Source organism: Apiotrichum porosum, assembly GCF_003942205.1.
Source record: "Apiotrichum porosum strain DSM 27194 chromosome Unknown scaffold_3, whole genome shotgun sequence".
Taxonomy (NCBI): Eukaryota; Fungi; Basidiomycota; class Tremellomycetes; order Trichosporonales; family Trichosporonaceae; genus Apiotrichum; species Apiotrichum porosum.
This window is the reverse complement of record NW_021167110.1, coordinates 2,383,435-2,404,801: the sequence shown is the minus strand read 5'-3', so window position 1 is coordinate 2,404,801 and position 21,367 is coordinate 2,383,435. Positions and strand designations below refer to the sequence as shown.

Sequence of the window (21,367 nt, the reverse complement as noted above, 5' to 3'; positions counted from 1 at the left end):
GGAGAAAAGTCACGTGACGTCATGACCGCCGCTCACACACTGATAGCCGGGCGGCATGGACTGCCCGGCGGATGGTCGTTGATGAGCGCGCGTCGTTGCTCGCGATAGACGCCGCGCGATGGCTTTTGCTTACAGCCCTGCCCTTGCTCCCTCTTCCTCCTTTATATCTCTCTCTCCCTCTCTCTCTCTCTGGTTGTGTCTCTCTTCTGCCAACAATAGACAATGACAACTGCAACGACAAACGATATCGGGCCAGTCCGTCCCAGTGAGTTCGAGCAACGGGTTGGCCCCAATTCGGACACACCCGTCCAGCACTGACGCACCGCGCAGTGGGCTTGCACGAGCGGTACAGCTTGACACGCCAGAACCTTGGTCACCCACACACCATCCTCCATGTCGTTACCTACCCAGCCGCCCAGCTCCCCAAGCTGTCCTTTATGGAAGCGCGCGTCGTCGAGCTCCAGGCACGACTGCCCATGCTGCACCCGCGATTTGTTGACACGAAAACAAACCACCCGGGCTACGTCGCCGGTGCAGTGTGGCCAGCCAACAAGATTGTGCGCGAGGTGACGTTCACTCCGGCGGCGACGGGACACGATGAATCCCTGGCACTGTACAACGCCGAGATGCTTCGCTTTTCGGCAGTCGACTATGACACAGAGCCCATGTGGGCTGTCACCCTAGCAAGCGCGCCTGGCGCCGAGCATGCGTATCTCCTCGTGGCGTTTACACACCCGATTATCGACGGTCGCGGTTCAAGCTTCATGCTCCGCGCCCTCACGGCCGAGAACATTGACTATATCGAGACTGAGACGTGGGAGGGTCCCAAGGGCTGCGACGAGACCGTTTCTACCAAGCCGAGTCTCGGCTTCCTCCTCCCCATCGTGTTCCGCGAGTTGCTCCTCCCGAAGATGCCGCTGTTTATCCAGCGTCCCTTCCTCTCCGACGAGCCCTGGCCGGCAGACGCCGTCAAGGGATCGGTTGTGAACAGCACCCAGGACATTGATCTCGTTTCCATCGACCAGGACGTGACGACAAGGGCCAAAGCCGCCGGCAAAGAGCACGGCGTAGCGACCCTCCACCCTGTGGTGAAGATGGCGTGGGTGGCCGCGCTCTGGCGTGTCTTCCACAAGGATGCCAAGCCATTCCACTGCTCCGCTGGCTCGGCCCGAGACGAGCGCAATGCCGAGCTGGGCCATGCGGCCATCACGCACAATTACGTGTCCGCGACCGAGTGGGAGGCGACGCTCACTGGTGACGAGCAGTTCTGGGACGTTGCCAAGCAAATCGCGTACCAAGTCTCATCCGACCATGGTATCACCGAAGGACGGATGACCATGGGTCTCCTTGCGCACATTCCCGACCCGGACGTCGACCCGGCCTCCAAGGACTATGACCCCAAGCTGCCCACCGGCTGGGAAAAGTACTTTCACGGCCGCGCGACCTCGGAAAACCCTTACCGCGGCAGCGCATCGTTCAGCAACTTGGGATACTACGCCCTCCCGCCCGGAGCCACGGATGCCATGTGGGGCCAGACGGCGTCGCCCTTTGGCCCGGCATACCAGGTCAGCATCAACGGGCATGAGGGCGGTGTACGACTCACGGCCTCGTTCCGTGATGGCGCCGTCACAGATAAGCAGCACACCCACGACTTGCACGCCGTGTATCTCCGTGTCATGGAGCGTGTGGCTGCGGGAGAGAGCGACAAGACGATCGACGAGATCACACAGTGAATCATGGCAGGACTATGATGCTTTAATACACAACAATTACAATAATATACTACACAAATCAATGTGACCACATTTACCTCCCCAGACCCAGCATCTCGCGCACTTCGAGCATCTCCTCCTCAGCTTCGTCATCGAATGAACCCGTGGGCAACGTCACTTGTGCCAGCTCTGAAGTCAATGAGGGGCGAATGACAGCGAGACCAAAGTCGACCAGTCGCAGCTGGGAGATTGGCGCCCCTGGCGGTTTGAGCCAGTGAGTGAGGCTAGGCGCATTGTGGACCACCCCGACGGCATGGAGAGCGCGGTACTTGTCCAAGATGATGTTTCTGCTGGGTCAAAATGGCACACTCCCGGCACCCACTTGTCCTCCTCTGTCAACTCCCGCAGCTCGTCCCCAGTCATAGGCACCCCGGCGTCCTTTGTCAGGGCGACATACACCTCGACCATATCCCCCATCCCGCCTTGCGGCTTGAGCGGCTGCTGCGCGCCATACACCCCATACCAACGCGGCACCACGGTCCCCTGCAGTCCCCGCAAGACGTGATCGTACAGCCATATCTCGCGGCGGACGTCGCCAAGCCGCGTCCACCCGCCAATCCGCGGCACGTAGAACTTGGCCACCAAATCATGTCCTCCAGCATGGGCGTCAAACACCGTCCACGCCCTGCCCTGCAGCCTCATGTCGCCGACCACCACTGTCCCAAAGCGCGGGTATGCTGGCGGGTCATGGATATGGGCGGACACTGAACCCTCGCACACGTCCACCAAGCCCCTCTTCTGCCTGTACATCTCGTGCAGCATCCAGTACGGCAGAGGGCCGAGGAAAGGACGCGTAAAGTCGTCGACGAGGGCGAGGGAACGGGTGGTGAGGCACCGGCCGTGCCGGGGCGGCGGCCAGTCAATGTCGACCAGCTGATGAAGAGATGAGCTCAGTGAAGGCGATTGAGGAGCTCACGTTTAGCTTTCCTTGGTCCATCCACATGGCGATCAAGGTCTGGCCAGTGTATTCGGACGCAGTTGCGCTACTGCTGCCGGTAAGGGCTGTTTGAAAGGCATCGTCAGAGGTCTTAATGTCCTCGATCAACGTCTGCGGTGATGGCCGAGGGGGTGGCGGGCGCTTGCGACGGACTTCGTACTGGCTTGCCTTGGTCTGGTCAACAATGTATACGTGCTTTTAACTCACAGGTGGTGCGTTATTGTACATGCATGTTCCATGGGCATTGTCCTCGTTGGCTTTTGGGAGCACTTCTTTGTTCGACCCCTGAAAGTGAGTGGTGGTGCGAAGTGGGACGCTCACTGATGCGAAGAGACCCATGGGGCCATTGTTGTTCGCCGTAGTGATACCCTTGCCCTCCAGACTCCCCGCAGACCCCACAGTGTGGTTGTCTGGATTCACGAACGCTGGCGCCGGCGACGAAGACAGGTATAACGGATGGTGGACTCGATCAACCACGATGACGTCCAAGCTCTTGGTCTTGTTACTTGTCAACTCAGACGATCGACACATATCAGAAAGCTCACAAACTCGCGGCTGATGGGGAAGTCGATGTGTACCAGCGCTACCATGTTGCACGCGGCCATGGTAACGAGCGATGCCCAGAGCACGCACAGCTCCTTTACCAATGGTGGAAAGGAACGGAGCGTCGAGACCCAGAGCGAGTATACGGGCGCAATCGAGTTGTGCAGCACGGCGTCGATGTTGATCATGACAGAGTAAATGGTGATCGGAGAAGGACTTGGAACCTGTGTTCCCATTACATTGATGGACTGTACTGTACTGTTCTTTTCGCTCGCCACCCCACTCCCAACACCGAAGCGCAGCTTGGGGCCTTCCCGCCCCACCCCCACAGTCATCAACAGTCTTGGGGTAACACACATGCCAAGTCCACACACGCACGTGCCATCAGCTAGACACGAGTCCTTCTTTTTAAGTGACGGTGCGAGTTTGTGCAGTTGTTCATGCGTGCAGGCACGGCGGTGCGGTGCGGACTGGCGATATGGTGCCCCGGTGCCATTCAGACGGGTTGCCACAAAATGGGTGAAAATCACTAGAAAGCCGCGCATCTCCGTGTCATTTTGGAGCCTCGTTTTGACAGCCCGTCTCAAAGTCGAGCCGTGTGGCGTCCATCAGCATTGCATATATACGTTGACCAGCGCAAACAATACCTTAGATGCTCTACAATGCTCTCGAGCTCCGTTCACATGCATAGCTTCTCGCTGTCGACCTCTATCACTGCAAGAAACCAAACTTACGTAATTGGGCGTGTAGCTCAGTTGGTAGAGCGTGTCATTAGCACTAGCATCTATCTACTTGACAAGGTCTTTGGTTCGATTCCTAACTCGTCCACTACAATTACCTTTTTGGCTTCTGGCGGTCAGGGACGGTTTGGGAGGCTGCTGGGCGTCAGTGGTGGATGGAAGGAATCAACCTCAGTCACCGGGAACGGGTTTGTATCTCAATGTTCATATTTCATTTACATATCCAGCATTCTGGCGCTGTCGTGCCCCGCCAGCGTGTCTGCATCTGCAACCTTGCTATTACCAGATTGTCTGGTAGGCGAGGAACCTGCGCCATCCATGTTGGTGCGAACATCGCCTTTCTCTGGAGTCTGCAACGAGGCAGAAGAAGCTGTGGTGCCACTTGAACCTGCACTGGGCGGTTGAGGCTCAGACGTGGTGGACTGATGGGACGCGGCCGACTCGTCACTGCCCCGACCCTTCCGCCTGGGGATCTTGTCGGCCCTGTCGGTGGCGATGACCATGCTCTTGCGATTAGGCCCAACCGTCACTTCAGCCTTGGTCTCTGCTGCGAAATACGCCGTAGCGGTAGCCATCTCGACCAGCAGCTCATCCATGAAGGCCAGCGACACGAGGATGAGTTCCATTCCGATGGTTTCGAGAACCTCAACCATGTCCTCGAGGTCTGGCGCATCAGGGTCACAGGCTTCACAGTCGATGGGACCGTCGTAGTCGTCATAATGAGGACCTGGGGCTGTTAGGGCGGGGGTACAGTCTGGTGCAGGCTCACTGTTGTTGCGCTCCTCAGTCTCGTCACCGCCGTTGTGGCCTCCACCTGCACCACCAGGGCCTTGATACCCGTTGTCCTTGCTGGTTCCTGCACCCCAACCTCCGGGTGCGCCTCCTTCATCGTTGCCATCCTTGCGGTGAGGCGTGTGAAGATCAGGTGAGGACACTGTGGAGTCGTCCGAGTCCTCCTCAGAGTCCTCGTCCTTGTCGCCCTTGGGTGTCGTCTCCCTTTCAATAGCCAGTGCAAGGTCCTCAGGAGGGACCGAAGAAAGAGGTCGACTAGGAATGGGGAGGTGGAATCGGTGGTGATTGCTCGCGCAACCGGTGTGGGGCTACTCAGCCTGGGTCTCTTGCGAGCGGGAGGGTTAGCAGAAGGAGTAGTGCCAGCAGACAACTGTTCAGCGACCCCTTTGAGCCTTACGCGAGCGGTGGCTACGAGTACTGCTGTTTCCTTCTCTTCCTCAAACTCGACAGTGGCGAGTGAATAAAGCTCGTGGTGCAAGGGACCACCGGGAGTGTACTGGCCATTGACGAGGTGGTCAGAGAGCGCACGATGGCCGATGGAGAGCTGAGCAGCGGCAAACAGGTTGAGGTAACGCTGAAGAGCATCTTGATTGATCGCCTTGTTCTCCAAATTCAGGTTGTCTTGACCGTCGTCCTTGATGATTTGCAGAGCGGTTGGGCCGTTCCGAACTTCAATGAACGTGTGAGGAAGGCAGTCGTAAAGTTCTCTGTTGATGCGGAAGAAGTGCCTCAAGTTGGTTACCATAGTGGGGCCGGAATCTTCCTTGGTACCGTACTCGATGGCAATGCGGTTGGGCTGGATGGCCACCATTCGAGCGAATTTATGGCCGATGACAGCCACACCAAAGTTGCCGCCACAAAGTTCGGCCGTTTGCGAAAGATAGCAGACTTCCTGAGCCAGTCCGACTCTGGTCTTCTCCAGCGCGTCCTGGTAAAACACTGCCGTTGCAATTGTTTCCTCCTTCTCCTCGGACAGCTGGATGGTTTCCCAATCCACTGTCGTGACTGCGATATTCTGCGGTGGTGCACACCGAGGAACAAACGCTCTCTGGGTTGGGAGGTTGAGAACGGCGACGGTGGACAGAACGTCTTGCCACTTGGTTCTGTTTCGGTCGCGAACATCCATCACAGAAGTGTTCAATGGCGTAGGTGTGCTGGCAGTAGGCTTTTGGGTTAATGACAGCTCGGACGGGGCAGAAACTCACGGTGTACTGGCTGCTCGCAGTGCACTCCACCCTCGTCTTGCCCTCGATGATGTCCTTCAACAACCGGAACTTGGCCTCATGGACTCGAGTTTCGTACTCGTTGATGAGAGTCCTGTGGACCGCAAAGGACTTGTACTCGGCGGTGGCGAGAACCGAAAGGTGGCGAAAGACGCAGTGGGCGCACTTCACCGACAAGGGACAATCAGGTCTGACTAGTCCAGAGTCGTCACGAGTGCTGGCCCGGGTCGAAACCGCTCCCTTATGTAGTGAGCACGCTGTGTATACGAATGTGACATCACCTACTTCGTCCTTTAACTTCATCAGCGCTTTGAGTGCCTGCTGGATCTGAGTGTTGTCGAATTGAATGCCGTTGACCACTGTCACGGTGCGCAAGCGTGCCGTTGAAACGCATTTTATGAGGACCCTCGGTAAACTTGGCTAAGATGAAGAGGCTAGATATCCCCCAATCCAAATCCTTCTCCTCTTCACAGCGTCGGAGAACTTGGTCTTGCAGTTCCACAGCAAAACTCCGAACTTCGTGCGGAGGAATCTGGTCGGCATCGAAAACGTTGGCGTGGCTGAAGCTGAGTGCCCCCCAGGTGTCAACAGGGTAGTCGTCTTGCTTGACGCAGGACAGCAATGGCGGAACCGTCATGGATGTGGTGAAGACAGTAAGGTGTTTGGTACAACAAGCAAACAATGCTGCACGTTAATGGTAGAAATACACAAGTACACCAAGGACCTTTTGTTTCAGCCCGACACGAGGAGCCGTGGGAGAGGTTCTGATGGGAAACTGACGCATCACTCAACCACATCACTGGGGTTGCAGCCTGACGAGACGTGCCACACGATGTTTGGCAGTTCGACAAACTCGACAAGCTCCACTGTTAGACAAAAGCTGATCAGGATGAAACTGTTGAAACTGTTGCGTAGGAGGTTTATCGGTAAAATCCCTAAAATGCAGAACAATCCTGTCATGCTTGGTATGTTCCCAACAAGACGAGGCTTTGGGCAGTGCACTGGGTCTGAAGGGAGCTGTCCGTGGGCAATTGCTGGGTCAGAAATCAGATTCTATTTGATTGACAGCAAACTGTTGTGTTGGTTGGCGTGCTGAGTAGTGCTCTGCAAGTGTCAGTCTATGTACACAGGTTTAGAGTGCATAGTAGCAGCCCAAATGCGACAACAGACCATAAAATCGACTCTCTAGTACAGGACATACTAGGTAGAGCCCGTATGAGAGCTCCTCGACTCGACGGTTCTGTACCTATCTGTGTACCTCTTCTCCTTATCTACATTTATTCCCTCGTCACTGGCCCGCTGGTTACAGCAGAGCCGCTCTGAATAGCTGGCAGTCATCGTCCCTGACGTAACTCTGGCATCGTTCTTGTGCGCGGAACGGTCAAGAGATCTAGACTGGCCAAAGACTTGGTCGTCTACCGTAGCCTTCTCTTGTCGTTGGTTCCACGCCACTCCTACACGGCGTTCAAGGTCACCAACCTTGAACGCCGTGTATGTCGGCATGTCAGCGGTCGGTCGGTGACCAAGTCCAGACACTCGGGAACAGGCTGCTGACCTGTCTTGAGATAATCTGAGCTGTATCACCTGGGCCTGAGAGACCTTGTGGGGCCAAACGAACAAACGATGGGCAAGGTACGTCATTCGGTGTGTCCCGCCGGCACCGCGATGAACCGAATGTGCTACGCGGCTCAAGATGTTGTGCGGGAATGAAGTGTTCAGGGATCACAGCCACCCGATATGCACCTGAGCAAGAGACAAGCACGGTGACATGCCCAGCACACCTGCATCACTGCAGACCGATTGAATGTACTCTGTCATGCAATGACAATGGAAGCTGTGGACGCGACGCCAAGCCTGCTGCAGTCCTCGGCTGAGCATGTGTTGTAGTTGACGCGCTGTCGTAATCTCGGCCATCAAGCTCCACAATCGACATTCCACCCGCCTCCACTTTGGGCTTAGCCTCGTGGGTCCCGCGTATCGGATTTCGGACATGGCCGCCTAGCCCACCTGGTCAAAGCCGGCCCCGTGTCAAGATATAGACGATAGAAGACGACGCTCCATCGCCCACATCCTCTCAGCAAAGCGTCACACCATGAATGACAAGCAAGGCGACCACCTCCTCCCAGCGCCGGCACCTGCAAGCGCCCCGCCCCGGCCAGGGATGTCGTTGGCCAAGAAGGTCCTTATCGGTGTCTTGGCGACCCTCTTCATCGGCACGCAAACACACACCAGCTGGACTCGCCATGTGGTCCAGACCAACAGCCTGCCCACTTTTGTCGCATCCATGACCTCGGCCTCCGCTGCATGCGGCCAAGTTGCGGCCATCCTCCCCTCGCCCGAGGACATGGACTCGCGCGTGGTCTGGGCGGCCAAAGACCGGATCATCAAATGGCACCAAGACTCAGTCCGGATCGCGACCGAGGTGTTTGACGAGATGGGCGCGCCCGGCGACGACCCGCGGTGGGAGGTGTTTGAGAAGTTCCACAGGCATCTCGCGGACGCGTACCCGCTCGCCCACGCGGCGATGACCAAGACGACCGTGGATACCTGGGGTCTCATTTACGAGTGGATTGGATCGGACCCGTCCCTCAAGCCGTTGTTCCTCACGGGCCACCAGGGTGGGGTTTGGGCGTGCTGCGCCGGCATGGCCGACAGCTGACGCTCCAGACGTCGTCCCCGTCCTCAAGGAGACCGAGTACCTGTGGGAGCACCCCCCGTTCAGCGGCGACTATGACGGCACATACATCTGGGGCCGCGGTTCTAGCGACGACAAGAGCTCGGTGACTGGCATCATGGCCGCGATCGAGCTCCTCCTCGAACGCGGCAAGTTTGAGCCCAAGCGCACGATCGTGCTTGGTTTCGGACACGACGAGGAACGCGGCGGTATGCGCGGTGCGCCGGCCATCCGTGACTGGATACTTGCCAAATATGGCAAGGACTCGATGGCCATGCTCGTCGACGAGTCGTCGCACGGTATCGAGACACAGTGGGGCCAGACATTCGGCCTGCCAGCTGTGGCGGAGAAGGGCAAGTTTGACCTCAACATGACCGTATTTACCCGTGGCGGCCATTCCAGTATTCCCCCAGCACACACCGGTATTGGCTTGACCTCTTTGCTCGTGGCAACACTTGAACGTCACCCGCACGAGCCGCGGCTGGAGAAGACATCGCCCATCTGGGGGTTCCTCCAGTGTGCGGCCGACTATGCGTCCGACATGCCCAAGGACCTCAAGAAGGCTGTCAAGAAGAGCAATGCGGGGGACAAGAAGGCATTCAAGCACCTGCCCCGGAAACTCATTGAGGCGATGCCCGGCAGGGCGGGTCCCGGGCAAGGCAACATAGTGGAGGCTCTCATGACCACCACTCAGGCTGCTGACATCATCTACGGCGGTGCCAAGATCAACGCGCTCCCCGAGGTCGTGTCCACGTTTGTCAACTACCGTATCGACGTTGGCAGCAGCGTTGCCGAGCTCCAGCAGCGTATCTTCGACACGCTCCTGCCCACTGCCAAGGAGTTCGACCTCGCGCTGGTGGGCTTTGGTCGGTCGTTCAAGCCCAAACATACCGCCGTCGGCACCGTGACCCTCGACACTCCCGCCTGGGGCGAGGACCTGGAACCGGCTCCCATCTCGCCCACGAATGTTGAATCGCCAGCCTGGCGTATGCTTGCGGGCACAGCGCGCGCCATCTGGGCGTCGCGCGCCGACGTCAGCCCGGACGGCACCGTGGCTAACCTCTCGTCTACCGACGACCTGATCATGGCACCGTACATGATGACGGGAAACACGGATACGCGCCGGTACTGGGACCTCACGGGCAACATTTATCGGTTCAGGTACATTTCCGATACTGAAAGCCAAGGAGTGAGTGGCAGAGGGCATGGTGCACAGCTGTGCCGCTATGAGGCATGCGAAGGCACCCGGCCAAGCTGTGTGACCAGTGCCACTTAGCTGACAATATACACAGCCCCACACCATCAACGAGCGTGTTGTGAGTAGTGTGCCAGCCGGCGCAATGGGGACTCTGGAAACCCGGACTCTTGACTAACCCACGTAGGCTGCCGACGCCATGGTCGAGTTCACTCGGTTTGTTTCGCGGAGAGAGGGGGCCGTGCACGTCCAGCGCTGACCTCGTTCATCTCCAGATTCTTCATGGCGCTCATCCTCAATGTCGATGCTAACGCCGAGCTGTAGTCTGGCATATGTTGGAAAGCAAGGCGATCACGGGAGCGATACAGCAGCAGCTGCAGTAGTCGTACACATATCTCTCATCCATGCATCCCCTGCCCACTCGTGTGGCTGGACAGACATGGTTGGGTGGTAAAATGACCCTTTAGCCCTTTTGCACGCGCCCACACCGCAGGAAAAGTTGGCCAGGGCCATTTTGTGCCGGAGCACCTCCCTCGGTTCCAGACTACTATAAGGGTGCGCTTCGGACGTCCCAGCAACATGGCAAAAGAGATGCATGCGTATATTCTAGCCTACAGAGCCAACGCCATGGCCTTGACAGTACAAAACTCCTCGACGCCATATTTAATACCGCCCTCGCTGCCAAAGCCACTCTCCTTGGTTCCACCAAACGGACTCTCGGCCGCATTAGCCATTGGTGTGTTGACGGCCACTGTGCCGGATTCAAGAGCATCTGTAACTCGGAATGCCCTTGACAGGTTGGTTGTAAACACGTAGTTTGTCAGGCCCATGTTGGTGTCGTTGACAACTTCAATAACCTGCCCTGTCAGACTTCCTACGCCGGTCAACACAGAGAAGTGTCACCCACCTCATCCTCCGTCTCAAACGGGTAGATGGCACAAATAGGCGCGAACATCTCTTCGCAGAAAGTTCTGCTGGTACGGGCAGCACCAACGATAAGCGTAGGCTCGAGGTGATAACCAGAACCAAATCGTTTGCCGCCGAGGAGTAGCTTGCCGCCGTTCTTTACAGCGTCTTCGATGAGCTCGACTGCCCGCTCGGCCCCACGAAGAGTAGTCAAGGGTCCGTTGGTGATACCTGTGTTTGTTAACGGATGCTGCCACTGACCCAACATGTCTGTTGAGAGTACGAGCTAGCTGCCACAAGCGATCGAACTAGGGGTGCCCCACAGCGTGCGCGGAGGACTGAAAGTCGAGCGCGCAGTCGTGTGCGTTCATGCACATAGGATCATGGCAACAATGTGAACTGACCCTTGTCCAATCCGTGGCCAAACTTGAGTTGTTCGATCTTTGTCTTCATCAACGCGGCAAACTCGTCCACCAACGAAGAATGCACCATGACACGATTGGCGCACATGCACACTTGACCAGCAGCGCGGAATTTGTTGGCGACGAGGGCTACAGAAGTCAGTCTCACGTGCTCAGCTGCTGTGGCACACTCACCGTCAGTGGCTCGCTCGAGATCGGCATCGTCGAAAACGATGAAAGCCCCATTGCCGCCAAGCTCCAGGGTCATCTTCTTTAGAGTTGACGAGGATTGCTTCATCAGCAGCTTGCCCACCTAGCCAGTCAGCTCGCGACTCGTTTTTTTGGCCTTCTTGTTAGCCTCACCGGCGTGCTACCAGTGAACGAGATCTTCTTGATACGGGGGTCCTCGCATAGGGTCTGGCCCACCACGGGAGTGGACTGTGTGCTGGCAGTCACGACATTGACAACGCCGTCCGGGATACCAGCACGCTTGCAAAGGATTGCCAGGGACGACGTGGTGACTGGCGTCTCGGGAGAGGGTTTCACCACAACGGTGCAGCCTGCCGCGAGAGCCGTGGTGATCTTGCGAAGGGCAATCACCACCGGAAAGTTCCACCTGCATGTAAGCATAATCCAAATACTCCCATCAGACGTTTACTCACGGGCAGAGAAGACCAACAGGACCAATCGCTTGGTGGGTTATGATGTAGCGAAGACCCGCATTGTCTCCATTCTTGATCACTTCCCCAGCGATCCGCTCGCACTCGCCGGCCATGAGCCAAGAGTATTGAGCTGCTTAATCAGCATTGGACTTTGTGACGAACTGAGTGTTCACTCACCGGCATAGTCGACTTCAGCGTATGCTTCCACCAGGGCTTTGCCGGTCTCCATCACAATTAAGATTGCCAGGTCCTCTCGGGCTGCACGGATTTGAGTGTCCAGCGACAAGAGCAAGCGGGCCCGAACACGGGGTGGCGTCTTGGACCAGGCGGGAAAGGCCGCATCAGCGGCTGCAATGGCTGCCTTTGTCTCGTCGACGCCCATCGACTCCTGATAAGCCCACACTGAGTCATTGGCCGGGTCATATACAGGGAAGGGGTCCTCGCCACTAGTCGCCTTGGCGGGCTCGCCGTTGATCCAACCCGTCTGGCACAAGAGCTCCTTGTCCTGCAGCTTAAAGTTGGGGTGCACGTCGGTGATGGCGATGGTCATGGTGGTATGGATGTGATTCTCGAGTGTGTAGGTAAAAACAAGTTGTTGCCCATAATGTGAGTGATTCGCTCCTCGGCCACATATATACCACGGTTGTGGAACAACAGAACGGTCACTACAACAAACAAGCCGAGCCATGCCTAGATTGCCGGATGGATGGCCCGACGGTTGGCCAAAGCCGCCAGTAGACGCCGCATCCGGGAAACAAATACATACCCGTCCCCCGCAATTGATCACCCACAAGCCCCACATGCCCCACAACCACCAGACACATTTTGCTTACCCATGTGGCCAACGTCGACCGCAACGACGTACCGGACAGTGGAACCGAGGGCGCACAAAGCTTACCACTGGACGACGCCTTTGTTCTCCATGACGGCATGTTCTAGCGCTTGTACCGGATGCTACTCAATCCCGTGATTCAAAGGGCGGCGGCCTGTGGGGCGATACATGCAGAAGAACTTTCGCGCTCATTCCCCCTTGCACGTTGACGCCCAGTAACCCACTTCCACAACAAATAACAACGTGAGGGACGTTCCTCTCGACATTAGGAAAGAGGGGCGTATGTTATTGCTTATGCTTAATGAAGCAGTCTCCTCCCTGCGCTCTGCTTTGGGTTGATTTGTTCACTATAGACGAGTGCATTTGTTCATCACATAATCAGACTTTGCCAAGCTCTGGCCCTAATCCATAGTTTTCACCCCCGAACCAGTCCTTCCACTTTGCCTCGTCATGTGCAATGACAACCTGGATGTCTTTCGATGCTTCGCAGGCCCTCATGCGGCTGAGATGTGTCTCAGACTGGGCAACATCTTCGTTGAACGAGTGTGAGGGCGGAATTGACTCGTCCTCCCAGTGCGCACGGTACTTGCCAAACGTACAGTGGGCATGAGCCGGATCGGTGGAGAGCAACCGAGTGTGATGACATCCGTCTGATGCCAAGAGCATATAGCCACCCGCACTGGTTCGAACCAATAGGTTGATGTGTCCAGGGGTATGGCCATGAGCATCTACAATGATGACGGATCCATCCCTATAGATGTCATAAGATCGGTCAAATGACGCAACAGGCTGGCCAGGATTTGTGTCGAAATCCACCGACATGACACGCTCGCTGCCTTTGAGGGTCGCAACCTCGGACACGTCCTTGGCGCCGATGTAGAACGTGGCATTGTTATAGGGGGCGGGATTGCCCGTATGGTCCCAGTGCTTATCTAGTAGAGTGAGCGGGCTATGTACGATTACAGGTTCTGGACACCACGTACGCGAAATGAGAACCTTGGAGATCTGGGACGCCTTTATACCGATCGATGCCAGTGTATCAGAAACATCTTCTTCAAAATGCGTCTGAAAGTAGGCAAAGGAAGGGTGTGGATAATCCAGCTCAAACTCCTTGCGAATGCCCAAGTCCCACAAGAGGTACTCGTTCGAGACTGGATGGTGTATGAGAAAGACAAAAGAAGGGCGGCGCGTCCTTGAATCGTCAGTCATGGTGACGTAGAAGCTAGACTCACGCGTTGCTGGTCCCATTGAGAAGCACTTCCGATTCGATGAGCATGAGACTGCCCTGGACGAGAGGTCTGACTGAGCAGCAAGTATCACCAGGAGGTAAGCTGTGCCATGGGACGCTCATTGTGATAGTAGGTCGGGTCGCGTGTTTGATAGAGTTCGGGTTTGGAGAGCGAAGGGAGAAAGAGAATGGGGAGAACATTCCCCCACGGGGAGACTGTGGGATTAACAGGGACGAGGTGACTGTCTCGGGCTTGTGGAAATAGTGATCAGCCGGCAACCAGATATCGGGCCGCAGATCGATTTCGTTTCCTTCTTTTAGCACCGAGATTTTGATGCCGAGGTTTGAACCCCGCGACTGTAGGGCGTGTTCGACCAGTACACCTCGGCACGCACTCAGAGCTGTGCTACGGGGATAACAGGTCACCGGAGTAGATGAGATGTTGTTTGCGAAATGTATGGTTAACCTGGTGAACACAGGGCAGCATATAAACCTTGCCCCGACGAGACGACTGGGCCCCACGGGTCGCCAAGTGCAAGCGCTTTCACACACACATCAGCCACCAATGACCAAGAAACACGAATATCTCGGCATCCTATACGCAGCTCTGGGTTCCTTGACCTTTGGCTATGCTCTCTCGACAGGTAGCACAATCATTGGTTTATCCGGATTCGTCGATTACTACAACATTGACACCTTCGGCCCCGACCCGGCCTATGCTAACCAAATCCAGGGAGGTGAGCCGCGCTTCATAAATCATATCCAAAGCTGACATTTAGCACTCAATGGTATTTTCTTCGCGGGGGGTGCCTTTGGGGCCGTCTTCCAAGGCGTTGTCGCGGACCGCTACGGTCGCCGTCGCGCCCTTCAAGTGACTTGTGTCATTATGCTCGTAGCCACAATTCTCTTGACCGCCTCTGTTCACATCGGCATGTTTTTGGCGGGTCGCCTCTTGCAAGGATTTGCGTGAGTAACTAACTGTAAATTGTAAGGAAGATGCTAATGTTTTTCGTAGCGCGGGTATGCTGAACACCATCTGCCCCGTCTATCAATCAGAAATTGCGCCGGCCTCGCACCGTGGTGCTATGGTTGGCATGCATGGTTTTACGTGGGTTTTTTTGACAATGTCTGGTCACCCAAATATTGCTGCTGACGTGGCAGATTCGTGATGGGGCAAGCCACTTGCACCTGGGTGGGTGTGGGCTGCTACCACATGATCAACGGCCAAATCGCCTGGCGACTCTTGTGTGCTCTGCAGGCAGTACCTACCATTGCTCTTGCTGGCGGTACACTGGTCATGTTGGAATCGCCGCGATGGCTCATTGCCCATGCCCAATATGACACCGCTCTCAATACCCTTCGCAAGCTCCATGGAAAGGGCCACTCGTATGAGGAAGACGAACACATCGCCCAGACCTCGCTGCACTCGATTCGCGCTCAAGTCGAGCTCGACGCCCGTCAAAAGACGACTTTCCTCGGTATGCTGCGTCACCGCCCAAGCATGCGTCGTCTTCTTACTGGATTTGGCACAATGGCAGTCAATCAGTGCACCGGGCAGACTGTGGTGTGGAGCTACCGTGAGTCTACTGAACCCTTCCGTGTTCCCAGGGTGCATTCCAGGCTGAACGATCGTTCAGAAGTCAACCTGCTTCAAGGTTTAGGGGTGCTCAACGACGGACCGCTCCTGGTTCTCGCCGGCTTTATGACTCTCGGCGCCATTTGTAATGGCGGTGGTGGCTTTGTGCTCGACAAGCTGGGCCGAAGGAAGACATATCTCATCGGGCTGGTGAGTGTGTGGCATGTACGATAAACTTACCTCACCAGATCATGTGCATTGCTACGCTTTCCGTCCACACAGCCATGATCGCCGAGTATAGCGGAACGACCAACCGCGTTGGTCAGGGTACAGGTATTGCAATGTTGTTCGTCTTCGTGACGTTCTTTGCGGGCTGTATCGACGTCAGTAAGTCCCACGAACTAGCGTACTCTCCAGGGACAGGACACTGATCACGAATAGCCACCTACGTGTACTGTTCAGAGATCTTCCCGACCTGCCATCGCGCCCAAGGCATGTCGTATTCGGTGGCCTTCTTCTTTTGTTTATGTGCCTTGTGGACATCGATGGCCCCTACTGTCATGGCAAAGATAAGCTGGGGATACTATTGCAGTGAGTGCCAAGACGTTTTGACAATCTGCTACATTGCCCCAACCTGTCCCGTTGCCAAGTACTGACAAACCACCAGTCTTTATCGGTCTCAGCTCCATCAACTTTGTAATAATCTATCTGTTCTTTCCTGAGACAGCTCACAAGACTCTCGAGGAAATTGGTCAGCTCTTTGGCGATGACGTCGCACCAGACGCCGCCAATGCGGATGGTAACGAAGTGGTCCATGTAATGGACCCGCCCACCCCCAGCGACGAAAAGTTCGCCAACAGTGTTCACCTTGAGGACAAGGATATTGCGTAAAACATCTCGCATATGACACCAGCTGCGGTCGGTCTGAGAAGGCAGAATGTGTGGGGCGTCGTCTTTGAATAGGTGCAGTGGGCCCTGGTAAAGAAAATTTGTGCCATAGAAAACCAAAATGATATTTGTCGTTCAATTGAATGAACCCCGGACCATGCGACAACATCGCAAACCCACACGAGATGCATTCTTCCTGAATAGACAATCAAGCACTTGCTGTCTGCTGGGGTTTCGAGTGGGTGGCGCCTGTACGACTAATCAACGTCTCGATCGCCATCGTATATCTGACGACCGTGCACAGGATTCCCTTGTGTGCTGTGACTTCTGGTAAGTGTTTGCGGGGCACTGTGCACGGGCTGCTCCGGCCCAGGGTAAGCATTTCGTAGTGCTGCATCCCACGTCTCTCTGTCTCTTATGCAATTGTTCCAACAACGGTAAGAAAGGCGTTGGGAAAGGGAGCTCGTTACGACACGACTGGTACAGGCAACCTCGTAGTGTAACACAGAGATGAATCTCATAACACAGGTGGAGGAGCACTCCAATAGAGAAAGGGTGACGCTGTTTCACGGAGGGAAACACGACAGTGGTGGCAGTTTTGCTGGCGTTGTTGCAATGATGCTGTGGAACTACTACGACTGCAAGCTCGGCTTTCAGCCACACGGGCACGCTGCGGGGCACCGCTCGTTCGATCGCTTGTGGCTGCTCGAGCGTACTCGACGGTTGGGACGGCAGCTAGAGTCTGTGCCGGCAGCCAGATTCTGCGTCGGCAATGTAGAGTTTGATATGTATGACTTTCTGCACCGGACTGGGCTTGGAGCGACCGCTTGGCCGGGCCCCACATCCGATGTCTCGGATCAGATATCAGATTGCACTTCACTTTGCTGTGGCCAAGTTCGCCAAGCCCAAATCGAGTGTGGCTTGTTGACGGAGATTCCGGGCGCGACTGAATCATGAACAGCATGGGTATCTAGATCTCGCCAATCGGTTATATTTTACCATGCACGCAGCGCCTTATAGGCAGCAGCTCTTCTACTCCGCTCTCCAGCACTACCCATCACACGCCCACCAGCACTGCCTATCACAAATCTAGTCATGGTTCGCTACCCTGCTCTTGCCCGTCCTGGTCGACTGGGAGACATTCCTCTCCGCAATCGGTAGGTCGTCAATCGTGGCTGGAGGCTGACTCTTCGTAGCACGGTCATGGCCTCATTGACTCGCAACCGATCCGACCCGGACACGTACCCTTGCGAGGAGAATGTCTACTATTACAGCCAGAGGGCCAAGGAAACTGGTGCCGGGCTGATCATTGCCGAAGCCGCCTACATCTATCCCCAAGGCTCTGAGTGGCTCCATGCCCCTGGCATTTACGACTCCAAGCACGCCCAGGCTTGGAAGAAAGTCGTCGATGCGGTGCACGAGGAGGGCTGCGCCATTGTGGCTCAATTGCACCACGTGGGCAGAATTGCGCACCCGGAGTCGCCAGAGCAAGTAAAGTCTGGCCATCCCGTCTACGCTCCCAGCCCGGTGGCGGCGCGTGGTGGCAAGGTCTGTACCCCTGTGACGTTGCCACATGGGAAGCTTTCACTGACCTGCTCCCCAGTTCCGTCACCTTCCTGGAAAGCCAGGCTTCGTAGTACCTACGCAACTTGAGGACTTTGACATGGTCTTCGACGCATACGAGAACGCCGCACGCTGCGCCAAGGAGGCGGGATTCGATGGCGTCGAGGTTCACGGCGGCAACGGCTACCTTGTTGACGAGTTCCTCACCGACACCTGCAACCGCCGCACTGACGAGTGGGGAGGCAGCGTCGAAAAGCGATGCCGGTTTGGATTGGAAGCCATCAAGCGGTGCATCAAGGTCTGGGGACCGGAGCGCGTCGGTATCAAGCTTTCACCGTGGTGAGTAGTGGCCATCGTGCGTCTGTCGTTTGGCTTGCTAATCGATAAAACAGCGGCGGCTACAACGACATGTACTTTTCCTCGCACGAGGAGAACATTGCCACGCACAAGCACATGGTATCCGAGCTTGACAAACTGGGTATCGCTTACATTCAGCTGTCGCAGTACAACAGTGAGTTCTAGTCCCGATCAACGATAGGCCCTTTCCGAATGCTCACTTGATCGTAGGCGGTAGCGACCCCACGCATGGCGGTGTGCATCAAGGATTTAAGCATGACGTCGTGCGTACGTACGGTCCGCTTGCCAAAACGTCCAAAATCCTCGCCGTCGCAGAATACACAGGCGAAAAGGCAAACGAAGAGGTTTCGGCCGGGTTGGTGGAGGCCGTCGCCTTCGGAACTCTGTACATGTACAACCCTGATCTCTATCACCGCATCCAGCACGACCTCCCCATCAACTCCGCCGGTAACGTATGGGCCCACTATAACATTATCGAAGGTGACGTTCGGAAGGGCTATTCAGACTATCCTTTCAGCGAGGAGGCAACCGTCGTCGCGACTCCTATCACTTCCGTAACCGCCTAGTGGTGCACGGCAGGGCGTCATGCATTTTTAGGAACTGTGCGCTGCATAGTCGACTGGCATATTGTTCCACGAACCGAAGCGGAATGGTGCCCCAGCTTTTGTTGTCACGATATGATGCATAGAAAGATACGATCGAGCAGAGCACGACTGATTGTCGAGGGTACGAGTGCGAGCGAGCTCGCACCTACCGAACCTACCGAGAGTGGCGCTCAACAGCTTTTCTGGCACTGACCCACATCCATCTCCATCTGCACATCCCCTGTCCATAGGTTGAATTACAGTGCTTCTTGACATTCTTCCCCCACCGTTCGACGAAGGGTGCCGGTAGCTGTTCGACAGCAGACAGGGTTCGTATATGCCAGACGCAATGCAGCTAGCCTAGGCATCGAAGCTGAGCCAGATGAGAACGTTCCTTCCTATGCACGTGACTGTTGGCTACTGTCTGTGTTCTGTCGCACCGGGAAAGGGATTAGGGGGGGGTTGACCCAGAGGCGTCTGACAGTGTACAGTGAGGGCCCCGCGGCCGAGTGTGACGCACTGCATGGGGGGCTCCGCATGGTGATGCCATCCATCTGGTCGCACTGAAGTGGACTGTGACGAGATGGAAAATAAGACGCAGACGGCAGTGGACAACGAGTTGTCAAGACTGCACGCAACCTTAGGTGTCTTCACCTTTTCCTACGAGTCGAGACTGATTTGCCTCTTCACACTGTTACTGTGCACATGCTCGAACGCTCGGACGCTCGGATGCCCACAGGGTCCGGGTAATTCGTACCCAGTTCCGCAGAGCATCGTTCTTGCAACTCGTTCCAATTACAACCCATTCTCAGACAAGCACTGCAAGTGCACCCTCCGCTCACGTCAGTTAATGCAACTTCACATGCATTGCGCAGCTAAGGAAAAAAAGAAGACGTTTGGGTTCACAGCTACGATGTAGATGATGGTCTATCATTCAAAGTCAAATACCGTCTTGGCCACTTTGTTCTGTTCAAAGAGAACATAATACTGGAAAAGGTCAGTTTTGCCGCCAGGCCGAAACACACCTCTTCAGCCTGTGAGAGAGGTATCTTGTGCTCCACGAAAGATGAGAACAGTGCTTGATTTTCTCTGAGAAGAGCGAGTGCTGGCTCCATGTACTTGTTGACCGAGCAACGGCCGAACATCATTCTAACACTGAAACCCGTCAGAGTTCGGACATGATGATTGCCACTTACTTTTTGCCGTAGAGCTGGGATCCAGCCAGCGGTGCCACCTGAGTATGGACACCACAGCTACTGATTGCACCGTATGGCCTGACAAGGTCCAGAGCAGTTTGCAGGGCGGAGGAGTGGCCGACAACTTCCAGACACGCATCAGCTCCTCGGCCCTCGGTGACTTCCATCAACTTCTGTTTCAGCTGTTCGAGGGGGAGGGCAATCGCGCCATGACGGGAAGCCGATTCAAGTCTGTGTGGAGCGATATCGGTCGCGAACACGGTCTCGAACAAAGTACACGCGGCCGATATGGCACATAATCCCACCTATAGAGGAGGTCAACCTCATTCACGACTGAATGACTCACTGGACCACAGCCGATCACCACACAGACTCCACTTTGTTGTTGGATTGCGTTGGCAGCTGTTTCCGGAACATCGGAGGACAGCAAGGTCTTGGCATTGTAGGCAACTTGATAACCAGTGGGGAGAATGTCCGTAAGGAGAACGAGTTTGTCCTTAGGAATGTCTACCGGGGCATGGAACAGGGTCGTATCTGCCTGGGGGAGCCTGAAGTACTCTGCTTGCGCGCCGTCCAGCATTGGAGTGCCGAAATTCTGTGAGTGAACACAGCGTGCAGAGTGTTGTTGACTACAGTAGAAGCACTCGCCTGAGGTTTCCTGCGTCAGCCTCCAGTGCCTCAATGTTTATCATATGTTAACTGGTACTCACCACAGCTGGTGGAAAAGGCAGCCAGGACCAAATCCCCCGGCTTGAACTTTTTGACGGCAGAGCCGACCTCTGCGACCTCGCCGATTACTTCATGGCCTAGAATGAAATTGTAAGACGACGGCTGATGGCCGCGATACCAATGCAAATCGGACCCTACAGAACGTGTTAGTGAAGTGCTTTCCAGTAGTAGGGGAAGTTTCCTACAACGTACCGCATAGTCCAGACTGGTGCACCCGGACAATGGCGTCATTGGCGTCCACGATGCGAGGAGTGGGTCGTTCCTCGACTGCGATCTTGAAAGGGGCCTTGATAACGAGTGCCTTCATGGTGGGAGGAATGCTGAGACTCATGTTGGTAGATATGATCACTTGGGTAGACTGAGCGTGTACGTGTAGCCTGAGTGGGGAACCAACGACCAGGGGACGATGTTTATGTTAAGTCTAGAGTGAGTGTTGTCCCGGAGGCGCGATCGGCTTTCTAGATTGCTCAGTCAGTCCGGGTCGGCACACTGGAGCACCGAAATGCCAGGGACACATACGTGTGACGGCGAACGGCCTTCTAAATGGTTTGCTGCAATGTTGCTGGCAC

General features: G+C 55.7%; 9 protein-coding genes and 1 non-coding gene across 10 annotated transcripts; 5 read left to right on the top strand and 5 right to left on the bottom strand.

The window, feature by feature from the left end:
* Positions 1-222: 222 nt before the first annotated feature.
* EHS24_006483 (uncharacterized protein) lies at positions 223-1,733 on the top strand (the record flags this gene model as incomplete). The annotated part of the gene is made up of 2 exons (XM_028621931.1): positions 223-265; positions 331-1,733. 2 exons carry the CDS (start codon positions 223-225, stop codon positions 1,731-1,733), a joined length of 1,446 nt encoding a protein of 481 aa, XP_028478383.1.
* Positions 1,734-1,806: 73 nt separating this feature from the next.
* Positions 1,807-3,314, bottom strand: EHS24_006482 (uncharacterized protein; the record flags this gene model as incomplete). The annotated part of the gene is made up of 6 exons (XM_028621930.1): positions 1,807-1,996; positions 2,095-2,645; positions 2,689-2,883; positions 2,917-2,994; positions 3,031-3,207; positions 3,255-3,314. 6 exons carry the CDS (start codon positions 3,312-3,314, stop codon positions 1,807-1,809), a joined length of 1,251 nt encoding a protein of 416 aa, XP_028478382.1.
* Positions 3,315-3,992: 678 nt separating this feature from the next.
* Positions 3,993-4,080, top strand: EHS24_006481. Its single transcript has one exon. It is a non-coding gene; the product is annotated as a tRNA-Ala (tRNA).
* A 127-nt stretch (positions 4,081-4,207) lies between these two features.
* On the bottom strand, positions 4,208-6,644 carry EHS24_006480 (uncharacterized protein; the record flags this gene model as incomplete). Its single annotated transcript, XM_028621929.1, has 5 exons — positions 4,208-4,719; positions 4,762-4,972; positions 5,182-5,949; positions 5,990-6,201; positions 6,293-6,644. The coding sequence occupies 5 exons, from the start codon at positions 6,642-6,644 to the stop codon at positions 4,208-4,210; spliced, it is 2,055 nt and encodes a 684-aa protein (XP_028478381.1).
* Positions 6,645-8,099: 1,455 nt separating this feature from the next.
* EHS24_006479 (uncharacterized protein) lies at positions 8,100-10,200 on the top strand (the record flags this gene model as incomplete). Its single annotated transcript, XM_028621928.1, has 5 exons — positions 8,100-8,625; positions 8,675-9,870; positions 9,974-9,997; positions 10,064-10,092; positions 10,152-10,200. The coding sequence occupies 5 exons, from the start codon at positions 8,100-8,102 to the stop codon at positions 10,198-10,200; spliced, it is 1,824 nt and encodes a 607-aa protein (XP_028478380.1).
* Positions 10,201-10,487: 287 nt separating this feature from the next.
* Positions 10,488-12,395, bottom strand: EHS24_006478 (uncharacterized protein; the record flags this gene model as incomplete). Its single annotated transcript, XM_028621927.1, has 7 exons — positions 10,488-10,733; positions 10,784-11,013; positions 11,187-11,333; positions 11,379-11,496; positions 11,547-11,799; positions 11,846-11,975; positions 12,023-12,395. The coding sequence occupies 7 exons, from the start codon at positions 12,393-12,395 to the stop codon at positions 10,488-10,490; spliced, it is 1,497 nt and encodes a 498-aa protein (XP_028478379.1).
* A 660-nt stretch (positions 12,396-13,055) lies between these two features.
* Positions 13,056-13,953, bottom strand: EHS24_006477 (uncharacterized protein; the record flags this gene model as incomplete). Its single annotated transcript, XM_028621926.1, has 4 exons — positions 13,056-13,262; positions 13,494-13,609; positions 13,661-13,869; positions 13,910-13,953. 4 exons carry the CDS (start codon positions 13,951-13,953, stop codon positions 13,056-13,058), a joined length of 576 nt encoding a protein of 191 aa, XP_028478378.1.
* A 517-nt stretch (positions 13,954-14,470) lies between these two features.
* On the top strand, positions 14,471-16,372 carry EHS24_006476 (uncharacterized protein; the record flags this gene model as incomplete). The annotated part of the gene is made up of 9 exons (XM_028621925.1): positions 14,471-14,642; positions 14,685-14,871; positions 14,921-15,013; positions 15,067-15,482; positions 15,543-15,691; positions 15,730-15,868; positions 15,923-16,072; positions 16,149-16,177; positions 16,217-16,372. The coding sequence occupies 9 exons, from the start codon at positions 14,471-14,473 to the stop codon at positions 16,370-16,372; spliced, it is 1,491 nt and encodes a 496-aa protein (XP_028478377.1).
* A 1,092-nt stretch (positions 16,373-17,464) lies between these two features.
* EHS24_006475 (uncharacterized protein) lies at positions 17,465-18,855 on the top strand (the record flags this gene model as incomplete). Its single annotated transcript, XM_028621924.1, has 5 exons — positions 17,465-17,526; positions 17,566-17,917; positions 17,973-18,271; positions 18,325-18,443; positions 18,500-18,855. 5 exons carry the CDS (start codon positions 17,465-17,467, stop codon positions 18,853-18,855), a joined length of 1,188 nt encoding a protein of 395 aa, XP_028478376.1.
* A 948-nt stretch (positions 18,856-19,803) lies between these two features.
* On the bottom strand, positions 19,804-21,129 carry EHS24_006474 (uncharacterized protein; the record flags this gene model as incomplete). The annotated part of the gene is made up of 6 exons (XM_028621923.1): positions 19,804-19,839; positions 19,899-20,022; positions 20,070-20,374; positions 20,416-20,717; positions 20,780-20,932; positions 20,991-21,129. The coding sequence occupies 6 exons, from the start codon at positions 21,127-21,129 to the stop codon at positions 19,804-19,806; spliced, it is 1,059 nt and encodes a 352-aa protein (XP_028478375.1).
* Between the last annotated feature and the right edge of the window lie 238 nt (positions 21,130-21,367).